This window comes from Lipophrys pholis (genome assembly GCF_963383615.2).
Source record: "Lipophrys pholis genome assembly, chromosome: 3".
Lineage (NCBI taxonomy): Eukaryota > Metazoa > Chordata > Actinopteri > Blenniiformes > Blenniidae > Lipophrys > Lipophrys pholis.
The window spans coordinates 21,545,557-21,555,502 of record NC_137627.1 but is presented as its reverse complement, the minus strand read 5'-3'; the positions used below and the strand labels follow the sequence as shown (position 1 = coordinate 21,555,502).

General features: G+C 46.0%; 1 protein-coding gene across 1 annotated transcript; it reads left to right on the top strand.

The window, feature by feature from the left end:
* Positions 1-237: 237 nt before the first annotated feature.
* On the top strand, positions 238-9,470 carry spred3 (sprouty related EVH1 domain containing 3). Its single transcript, XM_080459921.1, has 6 exons — positions 238-534; positions 2,233-2,398; positions 5,093-5,261; positions 5,340-5,401; positions 6,289-6,447; positions 7,334-9,470. Exons 1-6 carry the CDS (start codon positions 524-526, stop codon positions 8,336-8,338), a joined length of 1,572 nt encoding a protein of 523 aa, XP_080316047.1. The 5' UTR covers positions 238-523; the 3' UTR covers positions 8,339-9,470.
* Positions 9,471-9,946: the final 476 nt, after the last annotated feature.

The window sequence follows — 9,946 nt, the reverse complement described above, 5'->3', positions numbered from 1 at the left end:
TTATCCGGGTACCAGGCAGAGGTCATTGATGGTTTAGCCAGCTTTTCACTTACCACCCACGTCACTGCATACATCAGCAGCTCGGTGCTCTTTCTCAATAATTTAAAATCACATGGTCACATTGACAAAGCCCACAGACCACCGAGCCGCGATGCTGTCAATGATTAGTGCGGATGTGCTGGCACAAGGCAGGTAGAGAGAGAGAGAGAGAGAGAGAGAGAGAGAGAGAGAGAGAGAGAGAGAGAGAGAGAGAGGGAGAGGGGGAGGGAGGGAGGATGCTGCCAGCGGAAAATGGCTGCTGCAACCTCAAGCCTATCCTGATACACCGAAACGACATCAAGGTGGAGAGAGAGAGAGAGGGAGGGAGAGAGAGAGAGATTAGGAAAATGAGAGCAGATAGAGGGAGAATGTGAGTGAGTCTGAGTGTTTCCTGAAAGGAGGATAAAAAGAGAGAGGGAGAGAGAGAGTGAGGAGAGGAGAGACCCTGGGGTGGGCTGCTGCAAGCGGCGGGCAACACCGAGCCATGGAGGGCGAGTAAGTCCTTACATTTTCATTTTTAACATTGCACATATACATATTGAGCCATGAGAGAGGACGCCAGCAGCAACCGGCAGTGGTACACCGACCCAGCACCATGCACTGTTACCACAGTCATCGGTGCTCCTACAATCTAGCAGGCAGCCGGGAATTAAAAAAAAAAAAAAAACACCATTACGTAGTCTTGAATCAACAGCATACACCCCGTTTCTGTTAGATCCATGCCAATATGTGAGAAATGTACAGCCAAGCTTTTACATGTGGACCCGAGCTTCTTCTGGATGACTGGCAACACACAATATGCGCGTAAAAAGCAAATTAACGGCAACATAACGACAGCCAAACAATTCAAATGCGTGGTTAGACATGGTAAAAAAAAAAAAAAAAAACAATAAAAAAAAAAAAACAATCACGAAACCAGTGTGTAAAATGTATGGATGGGGAAGGGAAGAAGAAAGGGAAAAAAGGCGAAATATGGCGAGTTTGGTGGCCAGCATCGCGTCATTCAAGACATGGCTACAGTCAAACGAGGGAGGGATGGAGGCGTTGTGATTTTTATCAACGTGTCTCAGGGTTTCATTATGATTTTTAAAGCCAAACTTTATGAATGAAATGTGATTTTTCTCTCCCTCTCTCTCTCTCCGTCTCTCTCTCTCTCTCTCTCTCCCTCATCCTCACCCCTCCTCTCCTTCCTTCCCTTTTCTAATCGGCCCCCTCCCCCCATCTCTCGTTTCCTCTCCATCCTCTCACCCACTCGTTCCTTTTCTCTTCTTCTTCCTCTCCTCCCTTTTTCACACGCGATTGCCTTTTACTCGGGCCTGGTTTCGTTTTGTTTCTTGAAATCATAAATATATATATTTACTGTTGAATGCATCCATGTATGTAACGCTGCAGTCTCGCTTCGTCTCATTCATAAAAAAATATAACATAATATCGGGGTGTGTTAATGAGCGCGAGCAGCAGGGGCGGAATGGAGAAAAAGAGCGTCTGGGAAAATAAACGCAACAAATTAAGGTTCAATTTAATTTGGGAATAACACAAACTCACAAAAAAAAGAAAAGAAAAGAGGAGCACGCGTTCCGTGCACATGTCGAGCTGCGGTGCTGAATTATTCAGCCAGTCGTTCAGCTGCTTCTCTCTCTCTCTCTCTCTCTCTCTCTCTCTCTCTCTCTCTCTGTTTTTTGTAAGGATGCCGGGGCCTCTGATGGCGAATGGGTGCGTTCATTGATACGTCTATCTGGGAAACACTCATTCCTCCTCCTCTTCCTCCTCCTACCATTTCTTCCCTTCTCTTTTCTTTCTATCCATTCCTTCCACACTGGAAATCTTATAGCCCCTGTTGCATCAAAAAAAAAAAAAAAAAAAAAAAGTGACAGGGCGCACAATTCCGCCCCGGCGTGCGTAAAGCAGACTTTCCCCTTCTCGCTGTGGTAATTAAAATCAGATTCACTTTTTCGGTCACGTGTGTGTTTGTCTTGCCTGTGAGTGGATGATGGAGCCTCTGAGCTGTCATGTTGCAGCGCCACTACATACTCACCGGCCAGAGCTGTCGGTTCTCTGCGCTTTTACATTTTTCTGTGAATTTCATGTTTTTTTTTTTTATGGAAACAGTTGAATATTTACACATAGGTGCACCTGGATGACTGTGCATGCAGCGCTCACCTGTGTTTAAATCACCTCCTCTTCCTCTGACAGTGTGCGTGTTCGTGCGGTGGTGATGACACGTGATGACTCCAGTGGCGGTTGGGTGCCCCTCGGAGGTGGCGGCCTCAGTCACGTGGTCATATGCAAGGGGCGGAGCCACGACGGCAGGGGGCGGAGAGAGTACATCATACGTGGAGAGCGACTGCGAGACCGAGCAGTGAGTGTGTGCGTGTGTTATGGCTGTCTTTGGTGCCACGTTGCCTGTCAACACCACCTAAAGACTGTAGGTCCATGAGCAGCGTCGTGGCTGTCACCCGTCCTCAAACTACAGCCCGCTTCCCAACCGTGGTGCAGGAACTACGGTGTGTGGCCCTGTCCTGACCAGACTGTTCAATATGTGGCCCTCAGTGGGAAATAGGTTGGACTTATGCTTTGAAGACACTATGAAAAATATTCTCGTCGTTGGATGCAAATATATGGCCCTTGGACTAAAACGAGCCAACCAGAGGCGCCAGTCTGGCCGTGTGTCATATTGAAAAGTGTAAAAATGATAGTCATTGGAGGTCTCAGGGTTAAATGTAATGAACACAAGAGACCCGACCTCAGACCTCAGCAATGCAGTTCAAACTTGTTTCTAGCAAATTAGAATCAATCACTGTGGGGGTTAAATTTATACAAAATAAAATGCATGCTTGGAGGATGTGCTTTTTTTGACATATCACTATATTTCACAGGGACTTTGCTAAAATGTGTTTAAAATCCAATGTCAAAATGTAGACTTTATTTGGGACAATTTTATTGTTACTTCCCACGTCAAGATCTCATCAGCTGATCAGATTCCGAGCTTCCTGTTTTACAGTCAGAGATCCTGCAGGGAGGCACAGACAGGAGAGAGCACAGACCACATAAAGTGAAATGATTGCAATAGTTACCAATGAATCTACGGCGAGTGAGAAGGGTAGAGAAACTTGTGAGAATGAAGGTCTCTCAGCACTCTAAACCGATAGCAGCGAAACGAGAAAATAGTCCAGCTTAACCCTGAGCCACTCTGAGCGCTGAGCTTTCGAACAGGAAGACCTGATTTTTAAAGTAGAAACCAGTAAAACCTCCTGGAAGAAAGGAGCACGATGCCTAAAAGCTTTGTTTCCTGTTCTACCTTTTGAAACGTTATGAACCTCCAGTGAGCAGGACCCTGAGAACAAAGTGTCCTGACGGCATAACATGGAGGTAACAGCTCTTTACCGTACGATGGAGCCTGATTATTAAGAGCTTTGCGTCGAGAGAAGAACTGTTAGATTGTAACAGTGAAAACTGGAGTTGAACTGAGGAAAGACTGGATGATACAGCGAATCGCCACCACCAGCAGCTCATGCACAAAAGTATCATCAATACTTAAATCACACATACTGTACTAGTGAAAATGCACAAAACTCCTCTGCTCCATTGTCATTCAATCACCGGCTAATAAAGTATAACGTCAAGTGTGTACAGGCCCAGCTGTGATCCCGTCGGTCACGTGGACGACCTATACACACAAAATGATTGAAAAAGAGTGAAAAGCCACACCGATAACAAAGCAAGGCTCAGGTTCCTGCACAGTTTACAGAATCTTTCTCCTTTTGATCCACAAATGTAAAGTAATATTTATGACTTGCTAACTGTTACCCCCACCAACTGTACTGCGTTACACAGTCTGAGTTACTTCAAAGGTAAATTATGTAAAATCTTGTGTTTAATTGGTTCTGTTTAGAATCACAAAGCCTTGAAATAATATAACGCGAAGAAGCCTGATTGCTCATAAATCAGGGACTGTGATCTTCGGTGTATTTGGGGCTAATGATCCACTGACGTCTCAAAAAAAATTACACCTTCGCAAAGTTTTGGTTCTTGATTTTTACTTTGCTTGATTGAGAATTTCTGGAGATGAAACCTCTGCAAGAGTTGACGTTAGACGTTTTGAACACAATAATGGCTGAAACTGAAACTACCAAAGCTCTCAGAGCTGGACTGAGGACAGACTGGACAGCGAATCACCCCCGGCAGCAGTTGGTGCACAATAACATCCTCAGTACTTAAGTCTTATCAACTGTTACCTGTATAAATGCATTCCTGCATGGAGTTACTTCCTTTGGAAAGTAATCGGTTACATTATGTTTGCATCACTCTGGAACATCACTTCAGGTGGATTGTAGCGTCATTAGTAGCGAACACTAGTTTAAAAAAACAAAGAACTTTTTAATGTCCATTTGTGAGCTTTAATCCCTCTGTTATGAGTTATAATGAGGTCGATATATACAAAATCAGTCTTTTTTAAATTTTTATTCTAATGTTTTACTTTGAACCTGGTGATAAAAACAAGATGCTCCTGATAGCAGCTGTGTCTGTTTTAGGAAAATTTTTCTTGTCAGAAAAATCAGTTCACACTCTATTGATTGTAGGTTTTCTTTTTAGTTACCGTGGAAGAAAGTTAGTAAACAGTTCAGAAGAATCATTCTTCACTGACTGGCAGGAACTACTTCTTCTTCCACTATTTATAGTATTGTTAACAACATATGTGGTATGAACGCTCCACACATTTGCATTAAAATCCCTAAGTTTGGATGCATATACGCAGCTTCTTCTGAACTGAAAACCAGATCAGGGCTATTTTCAAATATGTTACATATAAATAAGAAAGCACATTTACTGTTATTCATTGCTACAGTTAAAAATCATTAACTTTTCTATGTTTAGACAATGTGTTAGTACTGGCAATATTACTTAAGTACTGAATTGAATTGAAGTGGTGACCACAATCAACAGGTATTGTTTCAGTAGCTTAGCAGATCTAGTGTAAACAGAGAAATGAAGTCCCGTCTTGGTTGGTGAAGGATTTCCTTGTGTTGTGGTTATTGCATGCTTCTTCCTTCAGCCGGTGTTGGATTGTGCAGTGCAAAGGGGGTTAGTGTACAACAAGGTGAACCCCATCTTCCATCACTGGCGAGTTGAAGATCGGAAGTTTGGCCTTACGTTCCAGAGCCCTGCCGACGCCATCTCCTTTGAGAAAGGACTGCAGGCTGTCATAGATAAGCTCGACAGAGGTACACACTCTTTGATCGAACTGCATTTAGGAAAAATACCGAGTCTAAATCCCTGCTTTTTCTCGCCATGTCACCAAGGCTCGGACTCGCCCTCGTCCTCCACGCCAGAGGAGGCCGACACAGAGGATGATGGACAAGCTGTGAGTATCAGAGCAGGTTATTATACTGAATTGACCTCTGGCTAAGCCCCGCCCCCATTAGTTACTGTTGCTAGATTGCTGAGATTATACAAGACACTGCTTTACTTTAGAACCAACGTAGACATCCTTGTTTATAGTCACATTGAGTTTGTGTGTTTTGCCACACAGCTTCTTCCACAGGAGACATTTGTCCATGTTTTGTTTGAGTTTGAGATCAGATAAACCCTGTTGTTTATCTTTTGGGGATACCTCATATCGCTGTTGCATCGTTTGACCATTTATGCATCTTCAAATACTTAAATAGCCCAGAAAACAACAAATGCGTTTCCATTTTCTTATGCTTCTCTACCGAGTGTTACGCTAAGAATGTCCGAGTTCCAGGAAGTCGGTAGTTGAATGCGATAGGTTCATTTGGGGGCGGAGCTTAGCTAAAGGTCAATTCCTCGTCCTGAATGTTACTTACCAGCTGCAGTGAGAAAAACTGTACTTTAAAGGTACAGTATGCAAGATTTAAGTAATGCCACTCCTAGCCACTGGGTGGAAATAGTGAGTTATTGTTTCTCGGAACGTTCATGCGCTTTGCATTTCCTGTTCTGACATGTTCTTTCTATTACTACAAAATGTAGGCGGAGATACAGGCACTCGCTCAACCATCTTGTGGTTCAAACTGATAATACTCACAACACAAAATGTCTTTCTCCATCACATACTGCATTTAATCCATAAGCCACAATTTCTTCACAGACATCCCAGATTTGCTCCATAAAAATAACAAAACCTTCATTTGCTTTCACCTCCCAATGTTTGACTGACATCTCTGTTCCTCACATTCAGGGTTTATTTGAGTAACTTATTTGACTTGTGTGGTGACTTGTGACCTGTGCCAGTCCCATACAGGGAGCGAGTCGTCGTCCAACAGCAGAAAAGAGATGCTTCCCAAACCCATTACCATAGTGACGAGCGAGTCGTCGTCTACCTGCTTCGTCCGGTCGGAGGAGTTTAGTTTTGGAGCCAGCCATGCTGTTACCACGCAGACCCCTGCTCAGGTAGCACCACTTCAATACTCTGCTGAGATTACGGAAAGAGATGCATTTTGATTTGATTTCAGTTCATTTTTAAATTTTAACAATGGTGTAGTGGTTGGTACCCTTGCTTCGCTGCTTGATGACCCTCGTTTGATTCTGAGCTCCTTCACATATCAGAATGACATGTTCTCCCGACTGACTGCATGGCTTCTCTTTGAGTTCTCCAGTTTATTCTCACAGTCCAGATACACAGTCGTTGGGTTGTTTGTGGATTCTGCATTGCGTGTAGGCTTGATGTGTGTTTGTGGTTGTATGTGTGTGTGTTAGCCTCGTGACCTCTACACGATGTAGCTCACATTTTGCCCCACATCACCTAGGATTGATGCTACCCCGTGACACTAAGATTGATTGATGAATAGCTCCTTTCATTTTTGACTGTTTTTGGGGCTTTGTGGGTTTTTAATGGGCATGTGACCTGTCCTGGTTGCATACCTGGTTGCATACTTCATCGGGATCGGCTCCATGAGCCCCTTAGTTGGATAAAGTGGGGAAGTAAATGGATGCAGGGATGAATAGTTTGCTAGCTTTAATGAAGGATGGCTTGTAAATCAGGGTCTTTATACTGTCTTCTTGTGCATTGAGGGTCTGTGATAAGCAAGAGTCAGCTGTGAGTGATGGATGGATGGATGGATGGAAAGATGTATGGATGGATGGATGGATGGATGGATGGATGGATGGATGGATGGATGAATGGATTGATTGGGATGTTCTCAGCCCACCTACAATGATGCGCTGTCATCAAAAAGCTTCTTGGTTTTATAATTCTGGAGATGAGAAACGTTCTGTGAGCGCTGCCACAGTACACACTGTTCCTGACTCACTGTGTAATCCTACACCCTCTCCACAGATCCACACCAGGTCAGGACAGCACCAGCTCTCACAAATGACGGCTGTGTTGAATCCCCCAGCGCCCCCGCCCCCACCTCCTGCTCCGCCCACTCCTCCTGTGGGCCCCCCGGCCTCCTCCCCCCTGTCCCCCCTCCCGCCCACTTTCTCGTTGCTGGAGGGGGGAGACTTGCGCAGCGTGGACCCGTGCAAAGACCTGTGGGGTTCCCGAGGTTATGAGGACTACAGACGGGCGGGAGCCACGAGGACTATGGTTGGGGGGCTGACTGGGGGCGTGGTTGTCGGTGGCGGAGGGAGCATGCAGGACAAGACGGAGCTATGTGTGGTTCGCTTTGAGAAGGAGCTGGCAGGAGTGGGGACGGCGGGCTGCGAGGTGACCGTGAGCCTGGACAGCAAAGCCTCCCAGCGTCTGTCCTCGTCGTCACCCACTTGCATGTCCATGCCCAACGCTGTGTCGGGCGTGTCCTCAGGTGCTGGCTCGCCCCAGGAGACGGGCAAAAGCTCGCCTTCGCCCTGCTGCATCCACACCTCACTGGCCACACCCCTGTCACGGACTCGTAAGAGAGGGGGAGGGGCCAGCAGCAGCGGCGACCCGGGGGTGATCTCCCCGGACGACGACAGCCCGTGCCCTCAGGCGTCGTCATCGTGCTCGTCTCGCTGTGTGTACTGCCGCTCTGTTTTCAGCGCCTCGGAGAACGGGCGGGGCCGCTGCAGAGACGCCCCGGACCCCGCCCTGCACTGCCTACGCCAGTGGACCTGTGTGTGGTGTGCGGAGAGTCTGCTCTACCACTGCATGTCGGACTCTGAGGGGGAGTTCTGGGAGCCTTGTTCGTGCGATGACTCGATGGGGGGCCACCCGCACCCCCTTTGCTGTGCCCGCTGGCTGGCTCTCCTGGCCCTGTCACTCTTCGTGCCCTGCATGTGCTGCTACCTGCCTTTGCGCGCCTGCCTGCGATGTGGGGAGAGGTGTGGCTGCTGTGGAGGAAAGCACAAGGCGGTCCGATGAGGCCAGGCAAGGGGGGTGGGAGGGGTTCCCCGGACCAAGGGGGTTTGGGTAAAGTGCGGAGAGAGCACAGGAAACAGGAGGTGGCCCCCCCAGCAGGTGGAACAGGGCTCTCAGAAGAACCAAACCCCCTACGTGTCCCTCCAAAGCCCCACAGCCTTCCACTGCATTCAGCTCTTTCTCTTTTCAACCCGGGGCCTTCCTCGCCGGTCCCCGAGTGCTGGAGAAGCATCGCACTCGGACGGGGCTCCGCGGGAGTCACCCGGAGCCTTCATAGTGGATTTACAGAACGACGGCTGGGCTACAGTTAGCTGTCAGTGACTTCATCGCAGAACGAGGGTGGCAGAGGCAACGGTGATGTGTACACTGTTTCAAATGTCCGTTTGTTTTCTTTTTTTTAAATTCCGAAAGAAAAAGTCAAAAAACAAAAGATGTTTATATATATGATTGTTATAATTTTAATTGGTATATTTTATTAAATGTAAAAACATATTGACATGATTCCCCCAAAATGGCACACACATTCGCGTATTCACAAACATGAGATCTTGGGGGAAGCTTCACGTTGGCCTGTTTATCAGTCAGATGAACAGATGTCACCCTTTACCTCTTTTTTACCTCAGATGTGACTCAAATCTTGCTCATAAAAGAAAAGAGTGGGGGAGAGGAAGTACGTAGACCGTATGAGCATCTGAGCCCACAAAGTGTTGTCTTTCGGTTAAAGAAGTTGACCACAGTGGAAGTAAGGTTATCAAATGCAAAGAGACAATTATAGTTAAGGGAAGTTGCAATGACAACCACAAAGAGTTAAATAAAAATCATAATAATATCCATAATGTAACCAAACACTCGGTTGCTTTTTGTTTTATGAAGAAAAAAGTAAGAGAACATGTGTCAGACATCAAACACCCTCACTTTGCACATTTCCCCCCCATATATTTTTAATATTAATCATCATAAAACCACCACATCCACCACTGTACTTGTTGAATCAGTCAAGGTGCTTACAAACTGAGGCCTCTGAGCGAGTCTATTCTACCTAATGTACACCGCAGCCGTACACTCCCCAAAGAAAACAGGACCCCGTGCTAACCAATCCGACCCCGCGTCTCGGCCTTTTAAATGAGATGCCACCAAAAAAACATAAAAAGAAAAGAGAAAAAAAAAAAAAAGTTAAGTGCAATGAACAATGTATTGAAAGAGTATTTTTGTACCGGTTGCTCACGTTCGGGTAAGGCGAAATGGGAAAAGTGTAGGAACTGAAATACTGTAGTGTGTTACTGTGTTTGATATAAAAGGTAAATAGGAACACAAAGTTGTATTTGAGCAGCAGCACGTGGCTCACGGGTGTGACATTTGAACGTGTGTGCTGTAGACTGTTGACCCTGTGATAAGAAAGGAGACACATTAACTTGAAAAAATAAACAAACAAACAAACAAACAAAAAAATTTACAAAAGATGAATGAAGGTAGGTCTTTGTCGGGCCGCAGTGGCAGATGTGTTTGCTGAATGTTGCTTTAAGTATAAAGTCGAAAAGCTGCTATCTTGAGTCCTGCCCTAAATGCTATTCCATTCAAACTTTCCCAAAACCTCGCAGAAAGCTGAGGTGT

Bases quoted from the DNA above. Each gene is read 5' to 3' on its own strand.
- spred3 (XM_080459921.1), top strand. The intron at 2,399-5,092 runs GTGAGTGTGTGC...TTCTTCCTTCAG, and splicing joins AGCGACTGCGAGACCGAGCA to CCGGTGTTGGATTGTGCAGT. The intron at 5,262-5,339 runs GTACACACTCTT...CATGTCACCAAG, and splicing joins CATAGATAAGCTCGACAGAG to GCTCGGACTCGCCCTCGTCC.